The 19,506-nt window shown below is 41.3% G+C and overlaps 1 protein-coding gene across 8 annotated transcripts in view; it reads left to right on the top strand.

Moving 5' to 3' along the window:
* The window catches only part of Hormad2 (HORMA domain containing 2), an 85,461-nt gene that overhangs the window by 10,430 nt on the left and 55,525 nt on the right, over positions 1-19,506 (top strand). For 4 of the 8 annotated variants that reach the window (XM_008770343.4, XM_008770342.4, XM_008770341.4 and 1 more), the window contains 8 exons: positions 1,881-2,022; positions 4,375-4,438; positions 4,904-4,940; positions 7,794-7,814; positions 8,485-8,511; positions 15,803-15,870; positions 18,740-18,891; positions 19,058-19,362. In XM_008770343.4, the coding sequence (XP_008768565.2) occupies positions 1,881-2,022; positions 4,375-4,438; positions 4,904-4,940; positions 7,794-7,814; positions 8,485-8,511; positions 15,803-15,870; positions 18,740-18,891; positions 19,058-19,362 (816 nt within the window). The remainder of the gene's footprint in view (positions 1-1,880; positions 2,023-4,374; positions 4,439-4,903; positions 4,941-7,793; positions 7,815-8,484; positions 8,512-15,802; positions 15,871-18,739; positions 18,892-19,057; positions 19,363-19,506) is intronic. The other 4 variants (XM_063273476.1, XM_039092294.2, NM_001017501.1 and 1 more) reach the window with 4 other exon arrangements.

Raw genomic sequence — 19,506 nt, 5'->3', positions numbered from 1 at the left:
TATTTAATCCTCAATCAAGTAGGAATCAAGTAGGTCTTACTGTTACCCCTATTTGCAGAGGAATGGATTGAGTGAGGTACAAGAGAGATGAATTTATGCAGAATCAGGTACCTGCAACAATTTATTAGCAAGAGATTTTTCTTAAAACAGCTTTACTTATAATGTATCTGTATTTTCTTTCTTGTTGATATGGCATAATTAACTTCAAAGCCTAAGAATTTCACTGTCGGGGCATTTACTAGAACAGGTGGCTGACCTCCACCCAGATCATACACTGCGTTTGTAACAGAGTACTGATCTGAACCTGGCTATGGAGTGCACAGTCTGTGCCCCTAACCTCGCTGTCATGGTCCCTCCTTACCATTCTACTCTCAAGGCACTCTCAGGTGATGGACGAGTCCTTCAGCATTGCATTCTGCGAGCATGAAGACCAGTGTTTGACCCCAGGCCTGTGCACACTTGTAATACCAGCATTCGTGAGGTGGAGGCAGGGGATCTCTGGTGCTTGCTAACCTAGGGCAGTGAAAGATCCTATCTCAGAAAGAGAGAGCAACTGAGGTTGACCTTTGGTGTCCATATGCATGTAAACACACATGGTTGTATACCTGCACATACGTGTACCTGCACACATAGGAGCACACAGAGAACTTTTCTAGTTTCTTTTCTTGCTTTAAAAAATGGTTTATTAAAAGAGACAATTCAGTGGTTAGAAATGGCATTGAGAGAGGGAGAAAAGCTAAAGAGAAAGGGAGCTGCTTCTAGCCTGGTAACTGGAATAGATGCTGACTTTCTTGCCTAGGCATGAAACTGGGGCCCACGCTTTATGCACGGTATCAGAGACAAACTGAATTTCAGGGTCTACAAAGTAGTAGAGGAGCCGACGCCCAGATACTAGAACTGTAGGCGGAGAACACCAATTAGATGTCGAAGTCTTCTCTATAGACTATCCCTGAAGCTGTGAGGATAGACAAGATTATCTAAGAGAACTGTGAAGAGACAAAGGATTGCACTCGTGAGGATGGCTGGTTAAAAAGGAGAAATGGGCTGGGTGTGGTGGCACACCCTTTAATCCTAGGAGGATTTGATCCTGGAGGCAGAGACAGGCAGATCTCTGTGAGTCGAAAGTCAGCCTAGTCTCCAAATTAAGTTCTAGGCTAGCCAGGGCTACACAATGAGACCTCGTTTCATAAAAATAAGTCAGGGGATGGGTGGGTGGGGTGGGATTCAGCTGTGTAGGGATGGATGAAAGCTGAAATAGTGGTAGCAGGTAGCAGTTTAGCTCAATAACCAAGGCTCTTGCTTAACGTGCAACAAGGTCCTAGGTTTGATTCCCAGTTCTGCCAAAACAACAAGAAAACACAACAGTGTCAAGGTGCTTGAGGGGTCATATGGAAACAGTGGACAAGCTTGAGGGGTCATATGGATACAGTGGACAAGCTTGAGGGGTCATGTGGATACAGTGTCAATACTCCAGACAAGGGGTCCACCAGATTTTGATAAGTTGTACATGGTAACTCTGGAGAGAGGGATATAAAAGAGATGAGGGTGAAAATTCAGATTACAGTGAAGTCCAAAGAGCGTGTGAAGACAGGAATGAGGTTGTAGAATTATAGGGAAACTCCCAATTTTGCTTTGGTTCAATGGGTCACTGAAAAATTGTTTTTGTCCTGAATTACTCCAGTAATTGCCTTTCTGTTCTGCCTTGCTTTTATGAAGATCTATTTTAACTCAGTATTCAGAGCCATGTTTTCTTTTGATTATCTAGAAATGTATCAGATTTGAAGTCTTAAAAAGTTTCTGCCCTATCTGTGGTAATGGTTTGATGGACTGAATTGAATATTCATGAAGACTGATTTTTATCATCTTTGATTTTCTTCCAGAAAACAATTTTCCCATCCCAAATCACAAATGAGCGTGAGTCACTGGTGATGGTGAAGAAACTCTTTGCCACCTCTATCTCGTGTATAACGTATCTGAGGGGCCTGTTTCCAGAGAGCTCTTACAGAGATCGCTATTTGGATGGTAAAGTTGGATGAAATGATTGCCTTGGCTAGTGTCCCTCTTTCTACTTAGCAGGATGAAGTTTCCCTCTCTCACAGAGTACACTAATTCCAACTCATGGGCATGCACTTCAAGATCAATTTACCAATTCACTTAACATTTTAATTTTGCTGGGTGAATTGGATTTCCTTATAGGAACCATCAACTTCAAGCTAGCTGTCAAGTGAAAAAACAAACCTGTTGATCTGTGTCTAGTCATTCTAAGCCATCCTTGTAAAAGTGAGAACAAAAATCACTCTTAATGTTGAAGATTTACATTATTTTGTGCCTCAGTTGAATTTGTTCTTTGAGGTACATTTTGATGCTGAGGAAATTCACGGAATCTCCCTATTAACATATGTAAATATGCACAGGAAGCATAAATCCATTTGTTGATTTGCATGGTTATTTAGATAGTTATTTTAATCAGTTATGTTCTTTTTACAATAGCCCACCTTTTCATTTTATTATTGTTATGCACATATTTCCTTGTAAGATGCCACTTTTCTAAATCTAATTTGAAATTTCTCATGTTTATATTTAATAAGACACCATGGCTTCATCCTAACTTGATTTTCTCAGGCGATATTGATTCTCCAGGTGAACATCAGTGGGTGCCTGCTCGCTCTGACCACATAAACACGGCTCTTGCAATCAGTGCTTCTTTCTTCTTTCCTCCATGTAATTTCTTCTTTCAACTTAGTTGCTAAGTCTGTGAGATTTAGTGTGTTTGCAGGTAGCATATAATTTGTTTCCCCTCCTGTTTGGAACATGGAGTTATAAAAGAAGGCACACTTTGGAAATTAAGCCCCTTTCCCATGTCAGTTGCTAGTGCTGACATTAAAACAAAACAAAACCCCACAGCTCTTACCTCAAGAGCTAGAAGAGATAGTTTATTCTAGGGCCGATGTGAGTGGCGTGGGCCGGGGACACGCGTGTAGGTTGCTGCCAACGCCAACTTTCATCTTCTACTATGGAAGAAATTTCACGAAGTTCTTATAGTTACAGAAAAAAGAAAGTCCTCAAGAGTGGGGGGTACATAGCTGAGTGGGGAAATCTCTGCTGACATTCTCAGCTTTTGCGTTGGTGTAAGCTAGGGAGTCTGTTGGTAAATTCCAAAGGATGTTAGCTCATAAACAGAGGTAGGCAATAACTGGCCACGAAGGGGACTAGAGATAGCCCAACATAATTTGTAGTTTAGCTCTGGACCTGCAACATTCCAACTTTCTAGGACCGCCGAAGTTTTCATCAGTCAGACAGCCTTGCAAAGTACAGCCTCTCCGCAGGAGCATTGACTGCCCTAGGCACGGAGGCAAAAGCATTTCTCCTAGCTCCAGTTCCGTGTCGTAGAAGCTACTCCTTGGTGCATTGTATTGAAAGTGACATGTCACAAAAACGCTCCGTGTGTGTATGACACTCTTTTTAATAACATCTAAGTATTTTGTCAAAGTAGAATCATTTTCCTATTCCTCAACAATGGTGGAAGTGACATTAATTTTAGCGTAGGAAAACCATTGGAAGCGATAGAGGACTCTGAGAGCTGGTGAGATGGCTCTGCAGGCAGGGACGTACACACTTGCTACGAACCTAATGATCTGGGACCCACAGAATGAGGAGACACTGTAAGTCACTTCTGACTTGCACACAGGTAGCGTGGCACACTTTTGCACTGTGCACACATGTGCACAAATCCGTACATTTATAAACACGTGATGATTTAAGAGGCCCCTGTTAAATCACACACGAGTCAGTATCTATACTGAGTTCAGTGTACATTGATGTCTTCCTTTATTCTCTCATATGGACCGTGGGAAATCTCACATAGAGATGTTGGAGAATAACGTATGCATTTATGTTTAATATTTTTTCATTAAGAGGGAAAATGATAAAGAATGAAATTGGGAATGTGTTTAACTTGGCCTCAGTGACACCGTAGATTATGTAAGAGAGAAGGAAATAAGTAAAAGAAACCAGAGTGCGAGTCTGATACACTACTTCGAAACAAGGACTGAGGTAACTGTCAACATAGGATTCGTGTGTAAAGTGGGTATTTAGACATTCAAAGTGTGCCAGGCTGTGGTGGACACGCCTTTGATCCCAGCACTAAGGAGGCAGAGGCAGATGGATCTCTTGAGTCCAAGGCCAGCCATTCTACGGAGTAAGTTTCCGGACAACTAGGGCTACACAGAGAAACCACAATAACACAATAACAAACAAAACAAAAACAAAGTTAGAAATATAAAACATAAAACTAAATTTTACAAATAAATTAAAGAAAATGCCCTATTGAGCGTGGATTTTTCAGAATAACAGTGATGTTTCTGTTTTTTTTAGACCTCAGTTTAAAAATTCTCCGGGAAGACAAAAAGTGTCCTGGGTCATTACATATTATTAAATGGTAAGTAAATTCTGAAAAAACCGAACAACATATATCATGGCTGAAATTACCCATAAAACTATTTTGTAAAATCATTTACTTAAACTGCTTTTCTTAGTCTTCTTTCCTGGGAATTGTAGCAATTATTCGTTATTATTTTAAACTATCAATTTAATTTTAGAAGAAAATGGACTTATATAAAGAAAAAAAAGTCCTGACTGCAATTGTTCACCACGCGCCTGTCTGTTTGCTAACACGTGGTGGTGGGAATGAAAGCGCACTTCTGCGCTTCAGAATGGCCTGTCCGTCACTTGTAATATTCTGTAGGTGTGGAAAGATGCTTGGGGTTCTAAAAGATGACAGAACAGGCAGAATGATTGCTAATTTATGTGCTTCAAGATAGAAGTGCAGCTAATTACGTACTTGGATTTATTTTTTTGGCTGTTCATATGGGCTATAGTGACACTGGATATTATTTCTTGACAGGATTCAAGGTTGTTTTGATGCTTTGGAAAAGAGATACGTAAGATTTTCGAAAATTTTCCTTAAGATTAAAGACTCATCTCCACTCTGTTTTGTAGTGCTCAGCAGTATAGCAGTGTATAGCCGTGTATAGCAGTGCATAGCCGTGTATAGCAGTGTATAGCAGTGCATAGTAGTGCATAGCAGTGCATAGCTGTGCATAGCCATGCATAGCAGTGCATAGCTGTGCATAGCCATGTATAGCAGTGTATAGCCGTGTATAGCCGTGTATAGCAGTGCATAGCAGTGCATAGCAGTGCCTGCCTTTGTATTCGTTTGTTGATTCTCTTCTAGTCTGTCTGTGTCGCCCACTGATGTCTTCCTGACATCAACTAGAAACGAAAGCTTCATCCCCTTTTTTATATACGCATATCACTTCTAACCACAGAATTTCCTCTGAAGTCACTGGACACGGTCCACAGGATGTGGGTTAAGGAAGACAAGAATCTGGTAGTTAGCACATTGAACATGTTCAAAATAGTGTTGATCAGTGTGTAGGTGGAAAAGAAGAAATAGTTAAATAATGGATTTTTACTCTGCTTTACTTTGTTAATTATAACTCCTGTGTTTAACTGTGAGCTTTAAAAGAACACAGCCCAGATTTTAAGTGCACATGATCTCTCATGCTTCAGTAGACATGAACGAAGAGCAAGAAAAATGAAGGGTCAAGGCCTGGCCAGAGAGATGAGATGCATTTAAAAGAAATTGCTGCTACTCTGCCCCTCCGCTTTTCCTGTGTCCTACCTGTCAGCTCTGCTTTAAGAAATGTTGCGGTGCAGAAGCTTTACATTGAATTATTTAATGTAGTCATATGTTCCCTCATTCCTTCCTACCCTTGGCGAACAGTTATTCACATTCATTCCATTTTGACCCAGGGGACAGAGGGATACAAAGATAAAACAAATCAGGGGAGGGCTTCTAGACCATGGCAGGAGGAGATTGCTGCTCATAGGGGAGCTAACGATTGCTAATTATACACGGGTTCAGTTGTAACTGTTGCTAAACCATTGCTTGTCTGTGGTCTGGGTTGAGAAGGAGGCACTGCAGGATGAATTTAGGCTTCTGGGCGGCAGCAGCAGGATGGATCAGCCTCTGAAGGACTGAACACCTTGGAACTTTTCATAAGCTCTTTATCGTTACACAAAAGGCACTTTTAGCAAGTTGATTTCCGCATAGCAGAACCTCTTATCTGATCTAGGAGTTGTGTGAAGGATGATTGCCTAAGCAGTTCTCAGCCACAGTTGACTTCCTGGTTTGCCTGGTATGTCTTAGGACTGGGTTATGCAAAGGCTTTGTGAATCCTTCAGAAGAGCAACTCCATAAATCTCAGCTAACAGCCATGATCAAGGCCATCCAGGCTATGTGACAAGACCCTATTTGTTTAAAGAAAGAGACAGGAAGAAAGGAAAGAAGGGAGGAAAGAAGGAAGAGAAGAAAAAAGCATGTCCCTGGTGGCACAAGCTTTTAATCCCAGCATTTAGGAAGTAGAGGCAGGTGGATCTCTGTGAGTTCCAGGCCAGTGTGGCCTACGCAGTGAGTTCCAGGACAGCCAGGACCGTTACACACACACACACACACACACACACACACACACACACACACACACACACAAAAACCAACCAAAGAAACAAAAGATAGTTTAAGTAAAACCAAGTTTGGAGTAGCGAGTGCCCTTGGAAGATGTTCTGTTGGAGAACATCTTACTAGTTGTGAAATTCTGGGTGCTTTATATTTTATGGTACAATTGAACTCTTTAAAGTAAGCACATATATTAAATAATTCTTACCGGAAGGAGCTATGTAACTTCCCTTATTCCTGCTCTTACCTCCCACAATTCCTGCTCATGTTCCACACGACATTCGCTCAGAAACCAAACGCTGATCGTGTTATTCTTAATGTCTAAGAATTTTCCAGGAATTTAAAAAAGGAATTCAAAGCCGTTTGCACGATCAAGCAGGCCTGAATGTCCTTACTGATTTTCTAAGCCACCCTCCCTCACTGCTCAGGCTGCGCGAAGACTCTATAGGGTGCCAGTTCCCTATATCTTTGCACAAAAAGCTCTGTCCAGACCCTGTGCCCATGGCCTGCCTGGCTCCAGACTGTCCTGTAGCTAAAGTTGTCCCTCCTTGAGGTTGTCCTGACACCGAGTGCTCTTCCTTCACAGCAGACCCTGAGTATAACGGTGCGGCCATGTGATCTTCTTAATGTTAGTCCCCCTTGCTAGTTGACATGCTTCTTGAGAGCAGTGCCCATACTCTTTTTTTTTTTAATGTATCAATAAACTATTAACATTTTCACTGTGTGGTCATAAAAATCAGTTATAAGGCAAAATAGCCACAAGGGGGCACTAACGTTTTAGTCAACTGCTACCGATATGGTCCTCACATTTTATACTTTAGGTTTGAGAATTTATCACAGCCTTGATTGTATCTATGTCTGTATATTCAGCATTATTTTTAGGGATGAGAGAACGTCTTTGTAGTTTTGTGGTATACAGAGAGGCATGAGTTTGTGAGATACGTCAGACTTTCTAATTTGTTGACCTTGCTCAGTGAGTTTCAAAAGGAGTACTTTTTAGGAATTCTTGTGGTATATTTAATTTTGACCAAAAATGAATTGTTTTGCATATCTTTTGATTCCCAAATTAGAAAATAACAACTTTTTTGATATTCTTCTTCTGTCCTAGTAAAGCCAGTGTTTGTAATAGAAATTGTCTGAATGAGTGAATAATTAGTTCCTTTTTCTGACCTGCTGAATATTTTCTCTGTGCCACAGTATTTTAACTAGTCTCTATCAGAAATGTCTGTGCTGTAGTACAAGCAAATAATAACAGCCGTTTTCTTTTCTCCTGAAGCTGCACATGGCGGTGTTAACAGTAAGTACACACTTGAAGACCAAGTCTCTGTCTCTACATTAACTTTTGGCAAGTAAAGCGTTTAAACAGAAATCCTTCCCTTCCTCCCTTCTTGAGATTTATAGCATTTTAGGATTGAAAAATTGGATATATCAGAGCTTTAATAAGAAATTATCAATGTTCAGTATATTTCCTTGGCATATATGTTATTATATGGGAGAACATAGAGATTAAACCATATTAACTCTTAGGATTTAAATATAATTTTAGAAATGAAACAGATTCAGAGTTTTTTTTTTTTTGTTTTGAAAGTTTTGTGGGCCTGTTTTTGAAGTTTTATATAGCCATGGGTATAAAATGAGGTTATAAAGTTGAGATACCATTGATAATATATATTAATTATTTAAGTATTTATGGCATAACAAGTTAAGAATTTATTTGCAGTTCAGTCATATTAATCACAGATACTTTACATCACTTATAAACTTCTTTATATTTAGTGTTCATAGAAAGTGCTAAAGATTCTGAGTTTTTAGTAGAGTAAGAGCTCATCCTATCTCTACCTTGACATATGCCTAGCTGATACTCAGTTAACAGAGCACAAATGGAACTCTTTGCAAAGACAGTGTACTCAATGAGCAGCAATCTGGTAAGTTTTGGAAATTAAGTGCTCTATTTTTCCCTTAAACAGCTTTACACAAATCCCAAGGAACCGGAGGTAAGATGGCAATGTATAGATGGCAGTGTATGCATACATGTATACTGTGTATAGATGGTAGTGTATGCATACATGTATACTGTGTATAGATGGCAGTGTATGCATACATGTATACTGTGTATAGATGGTAGTGTATGCATACATGTATACTGTGTATAGATGGCAGTGTATGCATACATGTATACTGTGTATAGATGGTAGTGTATGCATACATGTATACTGTGTATAGATGGTAGTGTATGCATACATGTATACTGTGTATAGATGGTAGTGTATGCATACATGTATACTGTGTATAGATGGTAGTGTATGCATACATGTATACTGTGTATAGATGGTAGTGTATGCATACATGTATACTGTATTTATGTATGTTTATCTGAGTTGAGGCTGTAGATTATGTTACTAGACTACCACATAAACAGAGCAATTCACTGTGAACTTTGTTTTATTATAAATGAGACCAGTTCTTTACTATGAGATTTTTTTTAGAAACTAGATTTTTTTTTTTTAAGAAACACTCCTATACAGTGTTTAAAAAAAAATAACCAAACAACACTGTTCATAACTGAGGCCATTCTATATGTCAGGATTAAGATTCTCCTAATCATAAATGTATAAAAGTAATCTTACTTATAATAATATTTATATTTATCAATATAAATATATAAATAATAAAAATTTGTGTATACTTAATGAAATATTTTTAATTATTTGTTTTATGGTCTTTTGGAAAAACAAAAGCTACAGCATTACTCAGCGGTCCTTGGCATGTGAGTGCTCTCAGGCGATGCTTTCAGAAGCTTTGAGAGCTTAAAATCTCTACCCTCATCTTTCGAGTCCTGGACTTGCTCAGTGACTCCTGCACCTTGCTGCTTTTCAGATCTTTGTGAAATCCTCTGTGGATCCTCACTGGCTGCACTAACTCCTACTTTTTCTAAAATCCTTTCCCAGAAGAGCCCCAGTCTAACCTTCATATGTTTCCTAAAGAGATTAGGATTAGGAGTTCCTGGGAGAAGGGTGTTGTTCCCTATCTTGCAGTGTGACTGCCTTAAATATGACAGTTACCTGTGCCACTTCAATGGCTTTTCTACCTGTGACACAGACATGCAGAAGCACTTTGCTTTCTCATGCTGTTTGGTCTCTCTCTAGCTTTCTTCTCTTTTTTCCCTTGCTTTGAATTTTTCTCCTCTAAGCAGTGGATTTAGTCTAACTGGTGACATTCAAGACTAAATTATTTTTAAGTCCTTAGTATTGTTCTGTTTTCCAAGTCTCTCTCCTAGCTTCTGTATTCAGAACTCACTGTGTAGCTGAGCGTCACCTTGAACTTCAGATCCTGCCGCCTTCACCAGGCCCCGGCTCCGTAAGCACAGTGTTGAGGTTACAAGGCAGCACCTTGCCAGGCTCACTGAGACCTCGGGTGGAACCCAGTCTCTGCACGCCAGATAAGCACTACCACCTGAGCTGTGTCCCATCCCGGCCTTCTCCTCCTATTTAGCTTCAAAATGATTTTTTTTTAAAATTAGGATGGAGAAGTTCCCCAAACAAAAACTTCCCAGCAGACTGTTAGTAGATTGATTTGTTCTTCTAGTACTCACTATGTTTCCCTGTGCATGCACATCTCCTACTCTGAAGTCTGGTTAGTTTTGGTGCATGATACTTTATTTATTTGCAGTTTTGTTAAATAGTAAACTTTATTTTAAAAAAGAAGTCAGTAGTCTTAGAGGTGGTGAAGTTGAGTTTACCTCAGGAAAAGTCTGACAGAATGAAAGTAAAACTGCTTAGTTTTGATGGTAGCATACAGGAGAAGGAGGTTTTGAAAAGAGAGCTTTCTGTTTGATAAGTTTCAAGCTATCCATGGCCCATCAAAAATATTTCGAATACTTACCATATTCCGTACGGTAGCAATCCCTAAGTGCTAGTTTTCATGGCACACATCTGATTACTAAAAAAAAAAAAAAAAAAACCAAAACACTACAGGTTCGTTTTGCTTTTTTTTTTTTTTAAAAACAAAACCCAAAACAAAGCGAGCAATTGTATTAGTGCTTTCCGACTGCTGGACAAAATGCCATCGCCAAGAGCAACTTAGACAAGAGTTTACTTTGGCTCGCAGTTCCGGAGAGGAGTTCATCATGGCAAGGAGGCATAGCAAGCAGGGCCAGGAAGCCGAGTGCTCACATCTTCAACCACAGCACAAAGCAGAGAGAGCAAACTACAACTGGAAATGAGGTTATAAACCACCAAAGCCCACCCCCCAGTGACACCAACCAGATTCCTCCTAAAGTTCCCAGTGTCCCCAAGCACTGCCACCACCTGAGGACTAAGTGTATAAATGACAGACTTTGAGGGACATCTCTCATTCAGATCACTATGGCCATGATTCCAGTTCCACGACTACAATAGTTCTACAGTGTTCATAGTATCTGAAAGCACACACAAGGTTCCACTGTTTTATGGCCTGGCTGCTGCCTAACATCAGGTCACTGAGAAAACTGTGGCTCTCTGACCTCATTCTTTTAAACAATCATGAGACAACATTTTCAGATCAACCCAATCTCTGGCATTATTGATCTTGTGCCAGCAGCTTGAGTCATCACTGAAAGGATAGCCTTCCCTAAAACAAAATGGCACAAAAATAACAGTATTAATATTTACTAGGGATAAAAATATACTTTACACATGGGCCTAAAGTTGCAGCCCTCCTGTGGAGAACGTATCACAGTACAGCAGTTGAACCATAGCTGAAATCCGAGTGTGTTTCTCTAGTCCAGAAGCTGATGGAGTTAGGAGCCATGCACACAGCCGTAGTACATTTACGTTTACACTTTTGTTCTGATTGCTGTCCTGAAAGAGAGCCTGAAAACTAAAGTAAGCATACACTGAAATGTGGGAGGCATTCAAGGCAAATAAATCTAAATTAGTGATAAATTACTAAGGTTACATTAACGAGCTGGGCAGTAGGGGCGAAGGCCTTCAGTCCCAGCACTCAGGAGCAGAGGCAGGCGGGTCTCTGGACATCTCAGGCTAGTTTGGACTTAGAGCAACTTCCAGGACAGCCAGGGCTACCCAGAGAAACCGTGCCTTGAAACACAAGACAAAAGCATTACATGTGTGAGCTTGGTGAGCAGTGTTACCGTGTGCTTCATTATCTAGACCTTTGTGCCGTTGCTGATCAACGCACAATTGTAATTGCCTGTTTCAGTCACAGAAAAATAGGTGATTCTGAAATATGTGTTCAGAGACTTTGTGTATTCATTCGTTTGGTTGGTTGGTTGGTTTTGTTTTTTTGAGACAGGGTTTCTCTGTGTAGCCCTGGCTGTTCTGGAACTTGCTCTGTAGACCAGGCTGGCCTCAAAGAGATCTGCCTCCCTCTGCCTCCTGAGTGTTGGGTTTAAGCCTGGCCTAGAGACTTTTTAAGAAAGCTTCTCTATTAGAGACCAGGTGTGGTGGCACATACCTATGATCACAGCACTCAGGAGGCTGAGGCAGGAGGATCATTAGTTCTAGGTTAGTTGCACAACATAGAAAAACTTGGTCAAGAATGAATCCTTATAAGATGAAATTCTACTTGAAGATGAACTCTGTCTATTTACAGCTGTCGATGGGACAGACCTAATTTCTGACCTCTAGAAACTTATTTTTGTATGAAGAAGGATAAACAGTAAGTAAATAGACTTTAGTAAGGCGTTTAAGGTCATAATGCCATGAAGAAAGTTTGAAAAGGTGTTGTACTCGTCAGTGATGAGGTAAAGATCACAGAGGGAGGGCTTGGATGACTGTTTTAGATTGGCAAAGCCATAGCGAACATCCCTGGGGGCTGGACTACTACTGGAACTGAGATGGGATAATCAGGACTCAGCTCTTCCAGACCTGTGCAGAGCCCTGTATTTGACAGCAGGACAGTACTGAGGGTAGCATGCCAGGTTCTGGAGTCAGACTGCTCCACACGTACTAGCTTCATCAGTTCTGACAATGACACCTACCTCAGACTGCTGGTGGTGCAATCCAGAATATAGACACACTGGGACCCTAGGATGGGAAGATGCCCTGTGTCTGTCTCATGAATGAAAAAGGGGGATGGCAGAAGAGCTAAGTGGATGACAGAGAAGGGGGCGGCACCATAGGTGTCATTACAAGGACAGTGGGGCCAGCAGAGGGGCTGGGAGGAGGACAGACAGACACGGATCAGACAGACATGGTTTGATCCGTACCTGAAATGCTTATTTTTGTTGTAGTTTGAGGACTTGGACTCAGGCCTTGCCTAGATCCCTGACGCTTGCGCTCTCTCTCTCTCTCTCTCTCTCTCTCTCTCTCTCTCTCTCTCTCTCTCTCTCTCTTTTTCTTTCTAACATTGAGATGGATACCTCAATTGAAGGCTGGCCTTCAATTGTGATTTCCCTGCCTCAGCTTCCTGAGTAGTTGGGAGTTGGGAGTGCAAGCTTATGGAATCTGTACCTGGCCTGGTTTATATTTTCAAAAACTCTTAGCTAGAGAACAGAGAGTAAAGATCACATGAATGTGTGATTCACTTTGGAGATAGACCTGAGGTGTCTTTCCAGTAGCTTGGAATAGGGAGCGAGAAACAGTTTGAACATGGTGAAATTACCAAGAATGAACACCTTAAAATAATTGCTCTTCATATTTATGTGCATTTGTATCTACTTGTCTGTGTGTGCATCATGTATGTGCAGTGCCCTTAGAATCCGGAAGTGGGTCAGATCCCCTAGAACTAGTTCCAGGCAATTTTAAGCCTCCCAACTCCTCTGTAGGAGTAAAAAGTGCTCTTAACCTAAGCCATCTCTCCAGCACTGGGATTAACATCTTTTAAAAACAGTTATATATCTCAACGGTGAAACAACTGATTTAGGAATCAAATAATAAAAAATGACCAACTACTTAAAGGTCTCTTTTATTTACAAAATGCATTCTCATAGTACTAAGAGGCTAGAGTGGACTAGAAGCAAGGGCAGGCAAGAAGAATAGGCGCTGTTTGTGTTACAGGAGATCATCCTTGGCACCCGGCTAAGCGAGGCCGCTGCGTCTAGCCAGCCTGAAGTGAACTTGCTGCTGCCTTAGGCTCCTGCAGCCACCTCTGAGCTGACCTGTCTCTGCTATTGTGTGCACAGAGCAGCCTCCCGCAAACAGGCCGAGCAGTTACACAAGCGTTCTCTTTTAACATTAGCTCACTACAGTCATCTCCTTAGGTTCAGGCAGTGTGAGCTAATTTCCAGGACTTGATCACCTGAGGTTAAGTTGTCAACTAAAGATCAGCAGAGCTTTGAGCTCAAATCTTAGAGATAAGTAGCAGGAACATGAAAACTGCTTTTGATCAGTCTAGCATCCTCTTCTCCACGTTGTCAGGTGAACGAGGGTTCATATTCGGCGTTCTGATTTCAATTCACACTTTATCTGTCTTTAGCATCCTTAGCTCTGTCTGCAAACTGTATAATTTATCTGGGAAAAACAATTATTTTTAAGCTAAAGCATTTTAAGTTGTGTGTGTGCCTGTGTGTGCATGCGCAGGTGTGAGTGGCAAATGTACGGAGATTAGAGAACAATTTGAGCTTCTACTCTGGGTTCCTGGGATAAAACTTGTGTTGTCAGGCTTGCAGTGTAAGCACTTTTACCCTCCGAACCATGTCACTGGCCTGAAAGAACTATTTGAATATGTTTTAATGATGAAATTTGTTTTCTATATTTCATCACAGTGATGAGAGCAGATAGCAGTAACAGCTTCTTGTGAAGGAAACAAAACTTAATGCCCTAGTTCTTCAGTTCCTTTTCCAATTTTTAAAATTCCTATAGTCATTCACTTATGTCTTCCCTAATCACCACAGTGACTTTCTAGATGTCCTTGTGGCTTCCCTGCCTGTATTCTTCCTCCCTTCCCTTCCCTTCCCTTCCCCTCCCTTTCCTTTGTACCTTCCCTTCCCTTCCCCTCCCCTCCCCTCCCTTCCCTTCCCTTCCCTTTCCCTCCCCTCCCCTCCCCTCCCTTCCCTTCCCCTCCCCTCCCTTCCCCTCCCTTCCCTTCCCTTCCTCTTTTTCCCTTGAGAGAGGATTTTTCTGTTTATCCCCGGCTGTCCTAGAACACACACTGTGGGGAGCAGACTGACCTCAAGCACACAGAGATCTGCCTGCCTTTGCCTCCAAGTGCTGGGATTAAAGGCGTGCACCATCATTCCTGCTCGCTCATTCCCTGTCTGCTTAGTTCTTAGAAGAACAAGCGTTAAACCGGGGCTCACTCACAGTGTCGGGGTTGAGTCCGTGATCATTGTGGTGAGGAACATCAGCACACAGCAGACACTGGAGCAGTATTAATAGCTAGAGCCCGATCTGTAGCCAAGATTGGATGGGAGGAGATGGACAGACAAGACCGACAGACACTGGGCCTGGTGTTACCAGTGAAACACTTCCTCCAACAAGGCTATGCTCCTGATCCTTCTAATCCTTTCAAATAGATCCACTCTATTCTTGGTGACTAAGCATTCAAATAGATGAGCCTATCAGGGCCATTCTTATTCAAACCAGCACACCTTCAGGTCCATAGAGAGCTTTAGGAACCTGTTTAAACTTTCAGTAGACTTTGATGAACTTAGAACAATGTCCAAGATGTTACTGTCAACACAGTCTCACAGCCGCATCTCTCGCTGTCAGCGAGCTGGCTTCTTCTGGCTTCTTCGTGGATTCTGAGAAATGCATTCCCGCCCAGGTCAGAGCTTTTGCATTACTGTTCTGTCTGTGAGGCTTCGTCCCACAGGTCTGTATATGACTGAGCCTTCTTGAAGCTCATCACAAAATACCACATCTTTGGGCAAATCTTTCTTGACCCTTCTAAATCTAATTAGCCCTTCTTTCTCCTCAGTATGTACTTTCTACCACAGCATCTGCTTCACATTGTCCACAGCACCATTTCTATCTGAAATTACCTTATTTTCTTTGTTTACTAGCTAGCTCTGTGGATTCTATGGAAAAACTTTTCTATCTCGTTCACCACAATGACTCCAGTTTCTACCTCAAAGTAGATAATTTGATAAAATATTCACTACATGAGTGACTGGTTCTTCAACTGGTAATACCTAATGGAAATATTTGCTACCTAACTTTATTTTTAGCTGAGAGGAGAGAGATTAAGTTATTATATATCTGGAACAACTACTCCTTGATAAAGTAATGCTGTGAGACAAACATACAGAAACATAGGAGATATTCAGTGAAATATTCCTTTTATGAGGTAAAAATCTGGTTTTGTTTCAAAATTAACTTCTTTCTCTGCTCTCTTTGGTTTTTCTAGAAAGTGACTGAGATATACCAATTCAAATTCAAATACACAAAAAAGGGAACCAGTATGGACTTTGACAGGTAGATTCTAATTGTTTAATGAACATGAGAAATGTATGGGAGTGCAGTAAATATAAGCTTTTATATGGCTGGTGGAAATCTTACATCTTTGTGTAATTTTCTCGTAGCCCTATAAAACCTCACTATCACAAATAGAAATTATAATATTGTTTTAAGGTCTGAAGTCAATAAATTTGGCTGATGAAGTTTGAGGCAGTGGTGGAAAGGGGCTGGGACATGGCTCTGTGGTTAGGAAAGCAACTGTTCCAGAGGGCTTGGTGCCTAATCAGTCCAAAGGCCTGCATCAGGTGGCTTACTTACTCCAGCTCCGTCCCGGCGAGTCACGCCTCTGAGGATACCTGCACTCATTGCACATACCGACAGTACGCACACACCTGCAAATAACGACAAATACTAATACACCTTGAAGGAGCAGAAGATTTAATTTTAAAATATATTAAGGCTGTCAACGTGATGTTAGAGAAAGGACCCATACAATTGTCTCTGGCTATTAGTCCAGTAGCTCTGTTGGCAGGCGAAGATGTTAATTCTTTCCATTTTGGATAGAGGAAATACTGAGCCTGAGGGAAATGAAACTCCTGGATTATTTGCCTGTATGTGCAAATGCTGTCAGTTGCTTATCTATACACATGCACACACCATTTCATATGTGTGTCGTTATATGGGAAAACCCATGTACACCATATTTTCCTATCAAGTCTTTTGTTGTTGTCATTGTTGTTGTTTTTGAGACAGGGTTTCTCTGTGTAGCCCTGGCTGTCGTGGAACTCACTATGTAGACCAGGCTGGCCTCAAATGCCTTTCTCTGTCTTCAAGTGTTGGCCCTAAAGGTGTGTGTGCCACCACCACACAGCCCGATCTAGTCTTAAATCCATGTTTTTAGATACAGTAATGGGTCACAGAGCAAAACCAGGGAAGGCCCTAGAGTGTATGGAGAAGTTTGTTAAGGTGCATCATTCTTCTCTCAGAAGCTTTTGGTTTCAGATCAGCCAACAGGTATAGCGAGCTGAGGACTGCTGATGAGATGGGAGAGAAGGACAGATTCTATAAAAGACTGTTAATGAAAGTCTGTAAATGAGGAGATAGATATCCTGAGAGGAACAGTTCTGGGGGAAATTTGTCTTTATGCTTTCTTTCCAATGCACACCTCCTGAATTATCCCCTCAGTTGTGAGACTTGCAGAAAGTACTCAGATATAAAAGTCAGTTCCAGAATGGGTAGTTCAAACATTAGCCACCATTAATTCGTACTTATAGACGATTTTACAGGTTGTACAGCACTTTGTCTTTGAGACAGCATCTTATGTGACTCAGGCTGACTTTGAACTTAACGTATAGGCAAGGCTGTGCTCTCCCAAGCCCAGTATATGTATATGGCATATTTCATGCTCCCCCTACCCCCTTAAACAGTTGTCCTTATTCTCCAAACCTGCAGCATACATATTCTGGACAACCAGGTTAGTCTTTGTTTGTTTTAGAGACACATATGCTGAGAGGTAGACAGTAAAGCAAGTGGGTGAGCTTTTCAGATACTCAGGAGGTGAGAAGGTGATGTATAATAGAAATTTCTAGAAATACTGCTTAAATGAGGGCCCTTAATATCTTCTGATGTTTCCCGAGCCACATATCTATACCCATTCATTCTGGCTGATTAAAGATCCTGGTAGACAGAACTTTGAAGTTGTTGGAAATTGATAGAGAAGCTAAAATATCCAGTTAATATATGTTTGTTTACTTTGTGATCTCTCACTGCCTCCAGAAATCAGGGAGAGACCTAACAGTTTAAGTACTTGAGATTACGTTGCCGTGCTAAGTGCCAGTGTATTCAGGGTACTGCAAATATATTGCCATTGTAGTGTGTCCTTGAAGACACTCAAAAGTGAGACTAATTGGGAAGAAAACTTAGTAGAGAAATAAAAAAATTTGAATTAGAAGATAATTAGCCCAACTCTTTCATTCATTTATTAATTCAGCAAATATTGGGTACGTGAATACCAAACCCAATGGAGATGAAAGATTTAGCCATTCATAGTGTATGTGGAACAGATAGTTCTCCTAGGGGAGGTGCAGAGTAGAGGGAGACTTCGTGAAGAAATGCACATGAGCTAGGTACGTGCTATGGGAGCATCGGGAGGAGAAGCGAAGCACAGTATGGCTGCAGATGCATGTGGTGACACACACTGGGTGACAGCTGCAGGGGTGGGTGGTGGCGAAAAATGGTTGTACATAAGCCGTTCTCACGTTTGGTTCAGAGGTGACAGGTGCAATAGAAAACTTAAGCAAGAAGGTGACATAGGCAGACCTTCTTATTGGGAGAAGTAATTTGGCAGCAGCCTGGAGTGTCGAAGTGTAGACAAAAAAGAAGCCAGAAGAATAGAGCTTTAGTAATCTATGTCAGCGTGAGGAGGGGATTTCTCTGAGAGACAATCAGATGGCAGATAAGCATGAGCTAGTGACTGGTTTCACGCTCACAGAGCTGCAGAAGTGCCCATAAGCTTATCTCGCAAATGGGCCGACTGACCTAGATGTGTGTGCATGACTTGACCGAGGTCATTCAGCTGCTCAGAGTACAGCTGATATTAGATGCCAGGTCACCTAATTACAGTCCATTGTTCGCATTATTATGACATGTGATTATTTGAAAGCCAAAATTTTAAAGTGATATCTAAAATGCTTTAGGTGTGTCTGTTAGTCAGAGATTCTGTGAGTATACATTGCAGAAAATACCATCATTTTCTTAGGTTACCTCTTAAAAACTGTCTGCAAAATGTCCTAATGTTTCATTTATTATATGACAGAGCCAGAACATTGTTTTGGAGTATATTGTGAATGTTTTATGATTGAAAGGTGCCGTTTTTCTGTGACTACAGCAGCAGCACGAGCTTTGAAAGTGGGGCACACAGTAAAGATGTTAAGAAAGCCTGCTCCCTACTCATCCGCCAGTTGTATGTCCTGATGCAGAACCTTGGACCCCTTCCTAATGATGTCATACTCACTATGAAACTCCACTATTATAACTCAGGTAGGTAGAGAGACCTTTGGTCAAATTCCTTGTTCTGTGCTCAGGTGATGTCGTGTATAGGCAGAAGGATTCAGAGACATCTGAGAGAACGTTTTACTGTATGTTAAGTATTAATGTCACTTGCTCTATTGAAACTTAATTTGCAATATTTTTGTCTTTTCTGCAGTGACCCCACATGATTACCAACCCCCTGGTTTTAAAGAAGGGGTGAATTCACACTTCCTATTGTTTGAGGGTGAGCCCGTGAGCCTTCAAATGGGTTCAGTCTCCTCTGACTTTCACAGCATGAAATTAAAAGTCACAACTGAGGCCACCAGAATGCTGGATGGGGAGAACAGTGTCGGTCAGGACGACAGCACTACTGGGATAGCCCCTCAGGGTATAGACTGTGTCAGTCAGGACAACGGCACTACTGAGATAGCCCATCAGGGTCTAGACTGGGATGAGGAAGAGGAGGCCTCCAGCAGCCAAGTAAGGCCAACTTTTAGTGATCCTTCATTGCTTCACTTAAACATAGTGACATTTCCAGTTTGTATTTAGGTCATGTCACAGTAACAGAGTCCACTGGAGCATGCCAGCTATGAAAACTGAAACAAACTAGCCTGTGACGTCAAG

This window comes from Rattus norvegicus, chromosome 14, assembly GCF_036323735.1.
Source record: "Rattus norvegicus strain BN/NHsdMcwi chromosome 14, GRCr8, whole genome shotgun sequence".
Lineage (NCBI taxonomy): Eukaryota > Metazoa > Chordata > Mammalia > Rodentia > Muridae > Rattus > Rattus norvegicus.
This window is presented reverse-complemented; position numbering and strand designations above follow the sequence as displayed.